The following is a 17,254-nucleotide window of genomic DNA, read 5'->3' as shown; positions in this document are numbered from 1 at the left end:
GGAGTCCAAGATGGGTGGGAATTTCTAAAAAAGGAAATTCTAAAAGGACAATGGCAAGCAATTCCAACAAGGAAAAAAGGGGGGAAACAGCTGAAGAAGCCAATGTGGCTTCAAAAAAAGCTTAAGAGATTACCTGAAAACAAAAAAAGACACATGCAGGAAGTGGAAAGAAGGCCAGGCCACAAAGGAAGAGTACAGGCAGGTATCACGGAATTGCAGGGATGGCGTCAGGAAGGCTAAAGCTGAGAATGAGATTAAGTTAATGAGACATGCTAAAAGCAACAAAAAAGCTTCTTCAGGTATGTCCATAGTAAAAGACAGAGAAAGGAAATGGTGGCACAGCTACTCAATGAGGATGGCAAAATGATAACAGATGACAAAGAAAAAGCAGAAATGCTGAATTCCTACTTTGGCTCAGTCTTCTCCCAAAAAAGGGTCTATGACCCTCCCAGGAAGCATGAAGTAGAAGGGTCAGGATTGGAGTTTATAATTGATAGACAAACGGTCAAGGAATACCTAATCACTTTGAACGAGTTCAAATTGGCAGAGCCCGATAAACTGCATCCTAGAGTAATTAAGGAACTGGCTGAAGAACTCTCAGAACTGCTGTCTATTATCTCTGTGAAATCGTGGAGGACTGGTGTGCTGGATGACTGGAAGAAAGCTAATGTTGTCCCTATCTTCAAAAAGGAGGGACTAGGGACCTACAGACCAGTCAGCCTAACATCAATCCCTGGAAAAACTCTGGAGCAGATTATAAAGCAGTCGGTCTGTAAGCACCTTGAAAACAATGCAGTGATTACAGGACTTCCCAGGAGGATCGCTCCGCCTGTGCTGCCTCTGGGACGGGCTCCCGTCTTGGTGGAAACTTTTTCAGTTTTAAAACCAGTCAGAAGGGCTTTTTGACTGGGGAAAATTTCTTCCGGATAAGGAAGAAACGTAGAGATTTTCCACAGAGCTTTGTTGTGTTTGTTGGAGGCTGGAATTCTGCGAAAGAAGGTCTTCCAGCAGCTCGGACGGAGCTAGGATTTCCAACCAGCTCAACTGATTAAGTGAGCCGTTTTTTTTTCTTCAAAGAAAAACGGATTAACAGGCAAGCATTCTCCTGTCTTTTCTCATTATTTTGTTATCAATACAGCTAAAGAGATTTGTCAAAGAACCAGCAATTAAGAAACCCTGGATGAGTCACAGCTTTCTCTTTTATTCACGGAGCTAAGGGGAAGAAAATAGAAATAGTTTATCTTTATTTTTATTGCAAAAAGCTGGCATGGAATTCAGCATTATAAAGATTACAAACGGCTGAGGGGTTTCTAATTTAAAGAGAATTTTTTTATTATTATTTATAAGACTTTTGAGTAATATATGTCTGGGACTATTTTTTCCGGTTTACTTTTTTTTTTTGACGAATCTGCTCATTCTTCCTGCTACTAATTATTTGGATGCTGTGAATTAAAGTTGTTTTGGCACTTTTGGACATACAAGAGATAAGGCAGTTCGTCTTGTCTAGAGGGTGACGTCAGCTGGCTTGAAAGATTAACTCCTTTGTAACTGGATAAAGAAATAAACTGTTCTTTGCTTGGGACATTGGAAATTGAAGGGATTGTGTTTTTTTTGGTTTTAAGGATAACAATCAAGAAGGTGGTTGAGATCATGGATGTACAAGAAGGGACTTTCTCTTTAGATATGTTTCAGAAAATAATGAATGAGATTAAGTTAACAAAACAAGAACTCAGACATAACCGACAAGTGATGATAAGTGAATTTGGCGAAATGAGACAGGAGCTGAAAGAAATTCAGGATTCTATGAGAAAGGAGAACAAAGATAAATTTGGAAAATTAAAAAAGGATGAAAGAAAAATTAAAGGGAAGGTTCAAGCCCTGGAGATTGGATTAAATATGGTCTTGGAAAAAGATTTTGATTTCCTGGCTGTGATGGATCCTGGAGACAAATATTACTGTTTGGAATTCAGTGCTGTCCCTGAAGGAATTGGTGAAGAGATTGGAGATAAAGATATCATCGGTTTGAAAAAATTCATGGACTGGAAGGATTTGATGGAACTTGAAATGGAGAAAGTTTACAGAATTAATTCCTGTTTTGTGACAATGAAAAACCCTTCAAGAGATGTGTGATGCGTCCTTCCCTGGCTCTCCCTGTCAGGTTCCTACCTGCTTGTGGTTACTGCCTGTCTCTAGGCACCACCAGGGACTCCACCAGTCCGGACCGCACTCTCTTATGGTTTCTCTCCCCGCTCTAGCACAGATCTCAACAGATCCCCCAGTAACCACCAGTAACGTCCCAATACTAGTATTCCCAGAGACTCTGAATACTGGTATTGTTATTCTCTTCACCGCTGCCACCATTTGTTACAGTTCCCCTTCAGCCTTGGTCATGACCTTACCCTCCCTTCTGGTCTGTGAAACCCCAGCCAAGGATCAGGCCTTTGGTAAACCAAATTAAGTATTTATTAAAGATAACAAAGCTAACAAGATTAACAAGATTTCTTCTTAAGGCACATAAGCATATGGTTTTACTCAATACTAATCCGAACTCCACCTCCCTCCTTCTTCACGCTCTCCTGGCAAACAACTCTCTCAAACCCCACCAAGCAATCCACTCTTTCTCTTCTCCCCCCTATTCCACTCTCACTCTTCCTTTTATACATTCAGCCATTTTAAACACTCAGCTAATCATCTCGCATTCTACTGCCCATTCACTCCCCCTCTTTCACTCCACTTACCATGTATCTTCTAAAACAACAACACTTACCATATATACATTAATATAGGAACATCACATTTCCCCCCCCCTTAAACAACAGCAGAGTATTATTCCTGTTCCAGGATTTATACGTCGCGTTAACGAATAAAAGTCTCTATGGGGAAAATGTCTTTCTTTGTTCCTCTGTCTGGTCACGTCACTGCAGTCCCAGCCACTTGCCTGGAAAGTCCATCGGCCAGTACATTGTCCTTGCCTTTTATGAACTGGAAGTCCACTTGATAGTCCTGTAGGGCCCAGGACCACCTCTGCAGCATAGTGTTATGGTTTTTCATAGTCTGCAACCATAACAAGGCCCGATGATCCGTAGTCACTGTGAATCTTTGTCCCCACACGTATGGGCGCACCTTGTTCAGTCCCCACACGACCGCTAGGCACTCCTTCTGGACCGACGAATAGTTTTTCTCCCTCGGCGTCAGCTTGTGACTCAGGTACGCCACTGGATGTCTAGTGCCTTCTCTCTCCTGTAGCAAGTTAAAACCTTCCTCTTTTCTAAGGCATTTTAATCTAATTTTAATCTTAATTTAGTTTTAAACTTGTTATAACTGATTTTAGATTTTCATTTTTTTTTCATATGTGTTCTTGTTTTATTATGATGGGTTTTATTGTATGTATTTGTATTTTTGCTGTACACCGCCCAGAGAGCTATGCTAGTCGGGCGGTATAAAAATCTAATTAATTAATTAATTAATTAATTAATTAACAAACAAAAAAACAAACAAACAAACAAAAAAACAAACAAAGAAAGACAACTCCCAGCGCGAGGTCCGACGCATCTGTAGCCACGATGAATGGTTTCTCATAGTCTGGTGCTATTAATATGGGTCCTTGGCACAAGGCTTGCTTCAGGAGATCAAAAGCCTTCTGACATTCATCCGTCCATACCACACGCTCAGAACACTTCTTCTTTGTTAATTCATGCAAGGGGGTTGCTATTTCCCCAAAATTTCTCACAAACTTCCTATAAAATCCAGCCACACCCAGAAATGCCCTTACTTGTTTTTTGGTTAAGGGGATCGGCCACGCTTGTATTGCCTCCACCTTGCTCCATAAGGGGGTGATTTTCCCACTCCCCACCTTATGTCCTAAATAGATTACTTCCTTTAGTCCAAACCGGCATTTCTTAGCTTTTATTGTGAGGCCTGCTTTTCTTAAGGCCTCCAATACTGTTGTCAGGTGTTGGACATGCTCAGGCACCGACTTGCTAAAAATGGCCACGTCATCGATATAGGCCACTGCAAAATCTGACATGCCTCGCAACACAGTATTGATTAGCCTCTGAAATGAACTTGGTGAGTTCCTTAGTCCCATGGGTAAGGTCACAAACTCATATAACCCATCTGGTGTACTGAAGGCAGTTTTGGCTCTGGATTGCTCGTCTAGTTCCATTTGCCAAAATCCTTTACAGAGATCTAGTGTAGAGATAATGGTTGCTGCCCCCAATAACTCTAACACAGCGTCTACCCTAGGCATAGGATACGCATCTGGGACAGTAATTTTATTGATTAGCCGATAATCAATGCAAAACCTTGTCGTTCCATCTTTTTTCGGAACCAGGACAATACTTGAGGCCCAGGGACTGATGGATTCCCTGATCACTCCTAATTCCAGCATCTCTTCCACCTCCTTTTTGATCTCATTCAAAACTTTCCCATTCACACGGTACGGAACAGATCTGATTGGGGCATGATCTCCAGTATCAATGGAATGTATAACTATACTGGTTCGGCCAGGTTTGTTGCTAAAGAGATTCCTATAGGTTTTCAAAACTCTCAGAATCTCCTCTTTTACTTCCTCCTTCACCTCCTCTGACCATTCCACTTGATCTACCCCTCCTTTGTCTTTGCTTTCCTGTACCAAATCTGGAAGTTCAGGCCCACTTCCCTCAGGGAATAAGGTAACTTGCAACACCTTTGCATCCCTGATATGGTAAGGCTTTAACATATTTACATGAACCACTTTGCTTTTGTTTAATTGGTCTGTGGTAATTACATATGTCACTGTGTCAAGCCTTTCTCTGATGGTATATGGTCCTTCCCAGTTAGCCTGTAATTTGTCATGTTTCCTGGGTATGAACGCCATAACCATATCTCCCACATCATACACACGTTCCCTGGCTGTTCTGTCATACCAGTAACTTTGCTTCTCCTGTGCATGACTCAAATTCTCTTTCACTACTTCCATCATTGATGTTAATTTATTGCGGAATTCCAATACAAAATCTACTACAGAAGTTTTGTACTCTCCCAGAGTTCCTTCCCATGAATTTTTTAGCAGTTCCAAAGGTCCCCTCACTTTTCTAGTGAACATGAGTTCAAAGGGTGAGAAGCCTGTTGACTCCTGAGGGGACTTCTCTGTATGCAAATAAGAAGCATCCCAACCGTTCATCCCAGTCTTGTGGGTGATCTTGAACATAGCTTCTTATCATGCCCTTCAAAACTCCATTGAATCTCTCAGTTAGCCCATTAGTGGCGGGATGGTAAGTAGTGGTCTTTAGATGTTTTAGACCACAACATTTCCACATACATTGCATCACTTCTCCCATGAATACACTGCCTTGATCTGTCAGCACTTCATGAGGGAAACCCAGCCTCATAAAGATTTTTAATAAAGCCTCTGCCACTACAGGGGCTTTTACAGATCTCAGTGCTTCTGCGTCTGGGTACCTGGTGGCAAAATCCACCACCACCACTAGATATTTCTTGCCATGCCTTGTGGGTTTGGAAAAAGGGCCCACCAAATCTATTCCCACTCTATAAAAGGGTTGTCCAATTATAGGAAGGGGCTTTAAGGGTGCCTTGGTCTTTACTCCACTCTTTCCCACCTTTTGGCATATTCCACAAGATAGACAATGTTGTTTTACATCCTTGGAGATATTTGGCCGATAATAATGTGCAGCCAATCTCCTCTTGGTCTTTTTTATTCCCAGATGTCCTGCACATGGGACATCATGGGCTACCTCTAGCAATCTGGTTCTGTATTTGCTAGGTACTATCAATTGCTTCACTGGTTCACATTCATCCTTTCTCTCAGCAGGCATCCACAGTCTATATAAAATCCCATTCTCACACACAACTTGATTCCTCAGTTTGTCAGTGAAAGGAATCTGTTGGGTCAGCGCTTGTTCCTTTATCTGCTTCAGACTTATATCTTTATGCAGCTCTTCCCTGAATTGATCTGCTTCTTCCCCAGAGACCACGTGATACAGTTTGTCTTCTTCAGCAGGCCTGCTAGTGGTTGCTATGGTGACCTGAGGCTGGTTAACAGATTCCACCCTGTTTGTTTCAGCCCCCCTTAATATGGCTTCTTTTTCTCTGCCAATTTGCTGTCTGGTCACTACATATATTTTCCCCTGGTTCTTGTTGCTGGGCATTAATACCAACTTTATATTGGCCCTTTCGGCCTCTCCATTCCATTTTCACTAGGGCCACAGGCAAACTCTCTGGTTGACCCCTCACTCCTTGGATAGTCACTGTTTCCTGAGGTAATATTTCTTCAGATTTTATTAAATCTGGCCTCAGTAATGTCTGAGCGGCACCAGTGTCAAGCAATGCCCAATAAGTTGCCCCTTGTACACTCACTTCCTCTCTCAGACTTGAATCAAGGTCTGTTACTTCTGTCCAGTTTATCTGGCAAAACTGAACCTTTTTCGCTGCTTCTAAAGCCTTGGGCTCTGTTTTCACTGCCCTTGTCTGAGCAGGATTACTAATGGGGTTGGCAACCTCACATTGAAAACGTAGGTGTCCCGGTCTACCACATTTGTAGCATAATTTCTCCTCACTTTTAGGGTACACAGATCCACTCTGGGGTGTCCTGTGCCCTTCAGATTTTAATAGAGGACTCACTCGCTGTGGTACCACATCCCTTCTGCCAGCACTATATGGTCTGGGTTTAAACTCTCTTGATGTTTTCCCCACCCAGCCAGTTCTATTGGAGGCGAAGTGATCCACCAACTCTGTTGCCTCCTGCACAGATGTAGGGGAACGGTCTTTGACCAGGAGCCTTATTTCTGGTGGTAACTGATGGTATAATTGATCCAGTATCATGAGGCTTTTCACCTCTTCCACTGACTGAGCTTTGGCACTACTCATCCACTTTCCAAATATATCCATCAACTTTGCTCCCAGTTCCACAAAAGACCTCCCTGTCTGTATCTGGCAGTTTCTGAAAAGCTTTCTAAAATAATCAGGCCCCAGTCTGAATCTTTTAAACACTGCTTCTTTGAATTCAGCATAGGTGACGGGCCTGTCTGAGGGGAAATATTGGTATACCTCAGCCAATTACCCTTTAATCAGGTTTGATAAATACTGCATGTATTTATCTTCAGGTAGCCCCCACAACTGAGCTGCTTTTTCAAAGTACATCACAAGATGTGCTAGTGCATTCTGTAAAAAAGAGGAACAGAGATGCGGTTCTGCAACAATACTTCAGTGATACGTTCGGAAATGATGGCAAGAAAATATTTGTTATGAAGGAAATCCCTATCAGACTCTTATTATATGACTATGACAGCAAGATTATTGGGTGCGTAAAGATGGAAGATGGAATCAACACGGATAAAGGAAGAAGAGTGATTTGAAATTACTGGATTTAATAGACTTGAAGAGTTGGATTAATTGACATGTCTGTCTAGAAAAAAATTGATGGACATATATCTCAAGGATTGGAAACTTCTCTTTGACTTTTTGTAGAAGAATAAAATGATATGATGTTAATGAGATTTGATACCAACTAAGATAACTGCTGGAGGAAGGTGATTTTATAATTTATCAAGAGACAGGTTTGTTATATATTATAGACCTATAGCTGAACTACGACAAATCGGAAGTCAATAGTTTTTTTTTGTTTTTGTTTCTTTTTATTGTATTAGTTTTAATTTGTGTTTTTCTTTTTGTATTGTCTTGATTTTGAAAATTTGAATAAAAATTAATTGAAAAAAAAGAAAAGAAAACAATGCAGTGATTACTAGGAGCCAACATGGATTTATGAAGAACAAATCCTGCCAAACTAATCTTGTCTCATTTTTTGATCGGGTAACCTCCCTTGTAGACTGTGGGAATGCTGTGAGCTTAATATATCTCAACTTCAGCAAAGCTTTTGACAAAGTGCCCCATGATATTCTGATTAGCAAGCTAGCTAAATGTGGGTTGGATGGAACAACTATCAGGTGGATCCACAGTTGGCTCCAGAATCGTACTCAAAGAGTGCTTATCAATGGTTTCTTCTCAAACTGGGCAGAAGTAACGAGTGGGGTACCACAGGGCTCGGTCCTGGGCCCAGTGCTCTTCAACATTTTTATTAACAACTTGGATGAGGAGGTACAGAGCATGTTTATCAAATTTGCAGACTATACAAAATTGGGGGGCACTGCTAATACTGTGGAAGACAGGAACAAAATTCAAAGGGACCTTGATAGGCTGGAGCATTGGGCTGAAAACAACAGAATAAAATTCAACAGGGATAAATGCAAAGTTGTACACTTAGGAAAAAGAAACCAAATGCACAGTTATAAGATGGGGGATACTTGGCTCAGCAATACGACGTGTGAGAAGGATCTTGGAATTGTCATTGATCACAAGCTGAATATGAGCCAACAGGTGATGTGGCTGCAAAAAAGGCAAATGCTATATTAGGCTGTATTAACGGAAGTATAGTTTCCAAATCACGTGAAGTATTAGCTCCCCTCTATTCAGCACTGGTTAGGCCTCATCTTGAGTACTGCATCCAGTTCTGGTCTCCACACTTCAAGAAGGATGCAGACAAACTGGAACAGGTTCAGAGGAGGGCAACGAGGATGATCATGGGACTGGAAACAAAGCCCTATGAGGAGAGACTAAAAGATCTGGGTATGTTTAGCCTTGAGAAGAGAAGACTGAGGGGAGATATGATAGCACTCAAGTACATGAAAGGTTGCCACACAGAGAAGGGCCGGGACCTCTTCTCGATTGTCCCAGAGTGCAGGACACAGTATAATGGGCTCAAGTTGCAGGAAGCCAGATTTCAACTGAACATCAGGAAGAACTTCCTAACTGTTAGAGCCAAACGACAATGGAACCAATTACCTAGAGAGGTAGTGGGCTCTCCGATACTGGAGGCCTTCAAGAGACAGCTGGACAGCCATTTGTCGGGAATGCTTTGATTTGGATTGAGCAGGGTGTTGGACTTGATGGCCTTATAGGCCCCTTCCAACTCTACTATTCTATGATTCTATGAAGTGAAGGATTAAATCTGTAAAGAAGTTTGGATCAGCCATGTTAAAAGGTAGGGCAGGGCATTCCAGCCAGGAGGTTGCCAACCCTACTTGGATATGGATATCTTTGCAGGGGATCCCTAGTCAAGTTTTACCAACAGCACAATCCAAACCATATCTACTCAGAAATGTCCTATTGAGTTCTGTGGAGCTTAGTAAGTATTTTTAGAATTGCAGCCTTCAGAGACATCCATCTTTACTCCTTAGTGCTGCTATCTAACATCTCTACAACACTAGGCTCCTTTCTTCCTGCAATGACCTTCTGATGACTGGTCTGGCCTGAGGACACTTAAATTTTTCTTGCCAGAATCAGGTAGACTAGATTAAATGTTCCCTACCCAGGCTGTATCTTTTAGCTAAGATTTGTATCTTAATTTCCAATCAGATAAATGTTTTTGTTTGAATTGTATGGTCCAAGCAACTGTGGTTGATGCTTAATGTATCATGCTTAATGGCATCAGTAGGGCCTGCCCCTGTGACATCACTGTGGCCCACTCCTGTGACATCACTGTGGCCCACTCCTGTGACATCACTGTGACCCATCCTCATGACATCACTAGGGCCCGCCCCTGAAATCTCAGGGTTTGGGATGCTTCTGGCCTGGCAACCCTAGCAGCAAGAAAATGGGAATGGAATGGAGTATCCTAAAAGAAGGCATGTCTGGCATGCTGTATACTGAAAATCCCATACTTGAATTCCTAAAAGAGAACTGAAGGTAGCAAGCAGGAGTGTGGAAGGAGGAGCTGCTTTTTGTTTTTGTGTTTGCAGGAAATTTGTGCACTATTGTGAGACAGTGCTTTGTTCATACTGCCATTTTGGGACTGAGATGCTTTTTCTCTTGCGGGAAGTTTTTTGTGTTTTTATTTTTTCCATAAGTTGCCACAATGTGGTGGATTGGATTGTTACTAGCTAATGCTTGTTGATAGCTAAGAGCTGCAAACAGATAGAGGTCCTGGCCCTTGGGTGTTGGCCAGAAGTTCCATGTCAGGAGTATATTGAACTGTTGTATTTTGATTACTTTGGCTTCTATGTGTGTATCTCAAGCAATGGATTAGATTAATGTAGCAATGGAATAGCTTCCACTGTCAGTGTATTTTGTGTATTGGTAGATTGATGATATTGGCAAGCACTGGACAAGGCCATCTTGACAGTGGCCCTATCTTTGTAGAACTTTCTCACAAGGGGTATTTGGTCCTTCCTTATCAGCTTTTAAACAGGGCTTGAAAACTTTTGTTTTACTCTGCTTTTAGTTAGCTGTGTTGGATCTTATTTATGCTATTACTATATCAGTTTTAAATTGTTTTACTAGCCTAGCTATGCTGGACTAGAGTGCAGGTTGACTGCTGTTTTAGCTTTATAAATTTATTTATTAATTATTTTATTTATATCCCACCCTTCCTCCCAGCAGAAGCCCATTATGCATATAATGCATTAATTGTATCTGTATTTTGTGTATATGTAAGCTACCTTGGGAAGGCTTTGGCCCTAAAAGGTTGTATGGAAGAACTGGCAATAAATAAATGTATGAAACGTTGGAATGTTTGGGATCTTATTTACTCCCTTAAAGTTTGTTAATTGAACATGATCTGAATTGATAACTTATTTTAATGGGGCTGAATAGTCATTCAAATGCTGGTGAATGATTGTATTTCAGTCTGTAGGCTATTTGATTTGGCAAGTTTAAATTAAGGGCAGGGGATGAGGAAGATACTAAAATCATATTGATTTTGATAAAAGCTAGTCTGATTATAGATCTGTCTGGAAAGATATGACAGATGTAAGGATGCTACATTTACAGTTATGGAAAGATTAAAAAGGGAGTTTTTATCTGAAACTCTTAGGTTAGATAGTCATTGATAAAAGGGTTGAGATCAGATAAGAAAGTGGAATGAAAACCGGAAAATAAATTGGATGCTCTGGAAAACTTGTTCAATATAATAAGTATACTAACTACAGAAAGATCTGAACAAAAAACATTATTTGCTATACAAGATTAATCTAAATAAGTGAATTGTACAAGTTGAAGACTTTGAAGAAAAACCTTGCAAAATAATTTGATAGTGCAAGGATCCCCTGAGGGTATGTGGGATGGGAGCAGCTTCTTGCATGTGGAAAACCCAGTCCAGCAACAAACCCATATCAAATGTCTCCACTGATGAGGTAACCTTCCAAATGGTATAGCTGCCATATCCCATTGTTTGGATTATTACTGGACCAGGTTCATACAGAGTCAGCTGAAATTGTTTATAAACCTTTCCCTCTTTTCTGTAAATGGCTTATGCCACTCATGCTTGTGACTCTGGTGGAGATACTGAATCCCCCCCCATTATTAACCGAGTATCAAATAAGCAGACATAACATTTTGATCTTCCTTTGAGGCTTATTTATGTGGACCTACATTTATTAAATTTGTAGCCTCTTGATTGGTTGTAGCTCCACTACTTCTCAGTTCTCACATGAAGCCATGCTGTGACATAAAGCAGAGCAAAGTAGATGATGATTGGCATAGTGTTTGGCCTGGCCATTAGGAAAGGAAAGCTGGTTCATCCCATAATTGCATTGTCTTGCTGGCTTCAACAGCTTCCTGAATCTATCTTTTAATGCCAGGTTTTATTATAAAATACTTTCTTTAAAACTTCCAAGTGCTGTTTTATGCACAGTAAACCTTGTTAACATATGTGAGGGATACATTGATTTACTTTTCTTTGATAACACGCAGGAGTAGAGACCCAGGGCCACAGGCATGTGGACCTATGGTGAAAAAGTATGTATCCCTCTTGCATGTTATGAAGCTTGTAAAAAAAATAAATCATTAACATGCTATGCATTGATCCACAATGTGAGAAGATAGTGAAATACCTTATTTATGTTGTTAAATTCTTGTAAGTATTAACAGTTTGCATCTAACCTTCATGGGTACAGACTGGCAATTTAATTAAAAGGCTTGCTGTTATTGAATAGGAAGTGATTCTGATCCAGACTTGTATATAAATATTCCTTAAGCTAGTGTAAATGGACTCTAAAGGAAACCAATTGCATGCAACAGCTACCCAAGTACTTTTTGTATATTTTTAGTAACGTATGGTTAAATTGATACAAAGAATTCAGGATACAGTTTTGCCGTAGCATAAAAGGTTAGAATTTTGATGTAAGCTTGCTATTGACCCTGTTTGCCCTGATGTTTGAAAACCTGGAATACACACACATGTATAATTCTGAGAAACTCATTTCCATGTAATTCCACTAATTCAGTGATATTCAAAAAAGGAGGAAAAGATTAATTCAGTCTGGTAACTGGCTGTTAATCATAGGGAGAATAGAAACTTCCACCTGCCCCATGCATGGCACACTCCCTCCTGAAAAAGGGAGAAGTAGAACCATGCTCAGTGTCATTAGTGGCAATGCAGATGGGGAAAGGCGGAGTTGGGGGTTGCAGCACAGGCAACCAGAGCAAGGATGGATGACCTCCCTGAAATAATTACTTAGAGAAAGTGACTAATGCTAGCTTTCTGTTTCAAAACGGTTAAGAAGTCTATCTTTTTTAAGGCTCTAGTTGTCAAAATGCATACAGAAATGGTGTGAGAAAGTGAACGAGAGAACAAATCAAGACAGCCTTCTAGAATCCCAAAATCACCCCCCTTAACATATTCGGTAATGGCATTGCACTAGCATCTAGCCATAACTAAAGTTAGAGGTAACGTTTTTTGTGAAATGCTGCCTTTGCAAAAACCCACAGTTGCTATTTACACCAAAGAGAATTCTGCATGTTCTGGTCTGATTTGTTCATAAATATTCACTAATAGCCAAAACCCTTGCGGTTTAAGAATGTACCTATAGCCAACAGATATTTCTATTAAACTTTAAAAAGCAGGGAAATTGGGCAGCTATAGTGAATGCACCAGGGGAGCAGGACACCTGACCCCCTGTCTGAGATATTGGACTGCCCAACAAATTTGTCAAAACGCAAAGACAATTTGGGTTGGTCTTTCACAGTCCAATCCACTTCCTGTGTAGCTAGGAAGAATTTGGTAACATGTACCTCTGAGCATATATATCTCTGTTGGCTATAGATACATATGTTCTTAAACCGCAAGGTGTTTGGCTGTTAGTGAATTTCCCTGCTTTTTAGTCTGGAAGGTAAGAAATGGGATCCTGTGCAAGTTTGCTGAGAATGGATTGATCATTTGCATGCTTATTGAGGTCAGTGGGATTTACTCCACTGCAATCATGCTTAGGATAGGTAAAACTGAGCACGGGAGGGGGAGGGGAGGAGGGGGAGGGGAGCAGGCAAGAGGGGGAGGGGGAGGATAGGTTTGATCATTTGCATGTTTATTGAGTTCAGTGGGATTTACTCCCCTGCAATCATGCTTAGGATAGGTAAAACTGACCATGGGGAGGGAAGCCTCTACTGGGCAGGGGAGGAGAGGAAGAAGGGAGGAGGAAGGGAGAGGAGAGGGGAAAGGCAGGTCTGATTATTTGCATGCTTATTGAGTTCAGTGAGATTTACTCCTGTGCAATCATGGCTAGGATAGCTAAAAATGACCATGGGGGAGGGGGAGGGGAGAGTAGAGGGAAGGAAGAAGGGAATAGAGGGGAGCAGAAGGAGGGTGAGGGGGAAGGAGGGTATTGGAAGGGGAGCAGGAGGGGTGAAGGAACGGGGAAGGAAGGGGCAAAAGGGAGGTGGTGGGAGGGAGGAGGAGGGGAGGGCAGATTTGATCATTTGCATACTTACTGAGTTCAATGGGATTTACTCCTGTGCAATCATGCTTAAAAATGAAATGGACTGTCTTTACGTCGATTCTGACTTATGGCAACCCTATGAATATGGTTTTCATAGTAAGCGGTATTCAGAGGTGGTTTACCATTGCCTTCCTCTGAGGCTGAGAGGTAGTGACTGGCCCAAGGTCACCCAGTGAGCTTCATGGCTGTATGGGGATTTGAACCTTGGTTTCCCAGGTCGTAGTCCTAGTATAGGTAAAACTTACCGAGGGGGAGGGGGAAGGAGGGGATTAGAAGGGGGTGGAGGAGGGGTGAAGGAAGAGGAGGGAGGGAAGGTTTGATCATTTGGAATCTTTTTGAATTCAGTGGGATTTACTCCTGTGCAATCATGCTTAGGATAGGTGAAACTGACCTGAGGGAGGGGCGGGGGGAGGAAGGCAAGAAGAGATTGGGTGGGCACTGGGCAGAGGGGAAGCCCCTTTCCTTTCCAAAAGGAAAACATTGTGAACAGTATCATTGTTTTTCAGGGTTTCCCACACCTTTTTATTCTACAGCAGGCACATGTAGCCTCCCGCCCAAATTTAAACCAAAGCTGTCCCTCGCCACATCCACACCAGACTCTTATTTCACTTTAGGCAGTCATGGCTTCTCCCAAAGAATCCTGGGAAGTGTAGTTAGTGAAGGGTGCTGAGAGTTGCTAGGAGATGCCCTATTCCACTCACAGAGCTTCAATCAAAGTGGCTGACTGTTAAACCACTCTGGCCACTGGAGCTCTCTCAGGCGAATAGGAGTCTCCTCTCAGCACCCTTCACAAACTACACTTCCCAGGATTCTTTGGGGAAAGCCACGACTGTCTCACGTGAAGTCAAAGTCTGGTGTGGGTGTGGCCCCCTGAGTAGGCAAGCCCAGCAGCTGTGAGTCTGGCTTTTAAAACACTGACAGTTGGTTCTTACTGAGCATGTCCGACACTATCATTGAGTTCAAGCCAAATTTTATTAAATTAATTTAAAAAATCAGCCATGCATTTAACTTTTAAACTGCAGTAGATGAAGGTCAGAGTATGGGGCAAGGTCAGTAATAGGATTACAGGTACTCTGTGAACATGGCTGATTTTTAATTAATTTCAACAGATTATGAGAACTCTGACAAAAGATTCCAAAAGGGGTCTGTTTTTTCTCTCCCTCTTTTTACACTTTGAACTCTTGTTTTGTGTATCACCATGAAAATTTAGAGGGTTGTTAAGCAAGTGTTTCTGAGTTCAGGACTATATGTTTTGTAAGGTTTTGTTTTGAAATGAGTTTATGGGAAGCATCAGAATGGCATGCAGGGTATTTTCAATTTAACATTGCAGAATGTGAAAAATCCATGCTGACTATAGTATACAGCCACTCTCGTGGCTGTATAATATTGTGCCAGTCGCTACGAGAGTCGGATCACATCTACCTGACAGTGCCACAAGGAGTTCTTGTGTTTTTCTTAGCACATATTTTACTGTAACTGCACTGTAGCAGTCTATACACCTGTCCAGAGTCACACATATATCCTTTTTCAAATTTGTTCCTCACACATTTTTGTGTCTCTGTAATGATAACAGATTACATCCGTTCCTGTCAAAGATATTTTCATTCATCTGTCAAAGCTAGGATACATTTTATGCTAGGTTAAAATCCACAGATAGGGGGTCATGTAATATCTGCACTGTTGTGACTATATTGATTGGGGGAAATCCCTTTGTACATCCATAAACAATAGCCTGCTTCAAAGTTTTGAGCTCAGAGCTGTTGATGCCAATTTTTTTTCATGAGACCAGAAGAAATTTCTTCTTGAAACTGGTTTGAGAAACAAACAAAAACCATACACATGCTACTCTCTATATCATCTTTGGCTGAATTCTTCAATTAATGATTATTTTATGTAGATTTATAAACCTTATAGGACAACAGCAAAATAGTATTGGTGTGGCTCTATAGCTTTTCAAAAGTAATTGTACAAATGCTTGCTTCTCACTTAAGGAGTCTGAAAATATCACATCTGCCAAGGCAATATTTAGAAGAGGGGCAGAACTGATATACTAAGAGTGAAGTTTAAAAGTTTTCTGTAGAATTAATATGTTCATACAGTAACATTTCCAGTATCTCTTGAAATATATGAAAAAAAATAGTAGATTGCTTTTGGTACTTGGCCAATACTAGAAATTAGTAAGTAAGGGAGGGAAAGTTTTTCCCAGGTGAATAATACAAGCACTCATACATACCTGAGAGAAGGGCACAATGTAGAGATTGAAAGGAAGCTCTTTTTAAAAGGGAGAAAATGTAAGGTTGGGGGAAAAATGTATTTGGTCGCTTATATGACCTTGCCACAAGCAAATAATCTACAGACACTATTAATGACAGACATTCAACTGCATTTTGGTTTAAAACTGGAAAAAATAAAGCTGCTAATTTCAGGCACAAATGTTTAGGTTTATCTTGGTATATGTATTGTGTATTTTTTTTCCACAGAAACCTGCTAATATTTTAGTTATGGGTGAAGGTCCTGAGCGAGGAAGAGTAAAAATTGGTATGTTTATATCTTTGATAAGTCCCAGTGTAGCATTTAAAATAGAATGTTCTAAAGGTGCAGTTGAGTAGGTTAATACTTAGTATTAACACATGCTGAATCACAGATAAAGCCTCATCAAATGAAAAGAAGTACAATCTGGTAATGCTGGACAAAGATAAGACAGCTTGGAGTGATGGAGAAAAGGGAGGACCTAAAATCGTCCCCTCTTTTACTAAAGATGTCATTTTCAATAGTGCTGAATAATATAAATATTCAATAGCAAAATGAACGTTCGTGGCAATTGTGTGAAATTGTATTGAGATAGGTTCTTCAGCAGTAGGAGATGAATTTAAACACTCATAAGCATCAGTTGAAGGAAGTGTATAAAACGGCATGTTTTAAAATAGGAAAAATACACTGAACATACCTTTGTAGTGTGAACTTCTTGTAACACAGAAATTCCATATTCTGTAAAAAGTCTGTTTAAACAAGAATTAAATGTAACTCTAATGTAACAGTAATATCCACATCATGGTATGACCCAGCATGTTGCTGATGCACGCTGGTGTCCTAAGGACATAAGTGTGTCTGCCAGGAGAAGCCTAATGTGTTTCCTGGATTTTAAAACTAAATTAGCTTAAGTTAAAATTGAATGCTAAAGGTGTATATTTTTCTTCCCTCTGACTGATTATCTGAGATGATTTCCTTTGTGATTTTACATGGAATTCCATAGTTACGTGCTTTTGGTTGTAGGAGACTGTTGATGAACAGTCTGCTAAAAACACTTGTGTTGATTGCTGGCCTTGTATACTTCTGTTTGAAGTCAATCAGTGTTCTTTTAATCATTCACTTCAAAAGGAATAAAATTAGACCAGTGTTGGGCATGTAACTTTTTAAAACGTTTGTAAATACATAACAGTACTAACACTGACAGATTGAGGTCCTCTTGTTAGCAAATCATGGCTAAA

General features: G+C 40.7%; 1 protein-coding gene across 7 annotated transcripts in view; it reads left to right on the top strand.

The window, feature by feature from the left end:
- Positions 1-17,254, top strand: part of CDK8 (cyclin dependent kinase 8) — a 74,800-nt gene that overhangs the window by 33,380 nt on the left and 24,166 nt on the right. For 6 of the 7 annotated variants that reach the window (XM_061628531.1, XM_061628530.1, XM_061628529.1 and 3 more), the window contains one exon: positions 16,247-16,304. The exons of the other annotated variant lie outside the window; for it this stretch is intronic. In XM_061628531.1, coding sequence (XP_061484515.1) covers positions 16,247-16,304 — 58 coding nt within the window. The remainder of the gene's footprint in view (positions 1-16,246; positions 16,305-17,254) is intronic. 7 annotated transcript variants of the gene reach the window in all.

This window comes from Rhineura floridana, chromosome 5, assembly GCF_030035675.1.
Source record: "Rhineura floridana isolate rRhiFlo1 chromosome 5, rRhiFlo1.hap2, whole genome shotgun sequence".
Lineage (NCBI taxonomy): Eukaryota > Metazoa > Chordata > Lepidosauria > Squamata > Rhineuridae > Rhineura > Rhineura floridana.
Note: the sequence above shows the minus strand (reverse complement) of the source record. Positions and strands in the feature narration are given on the sequence as shown.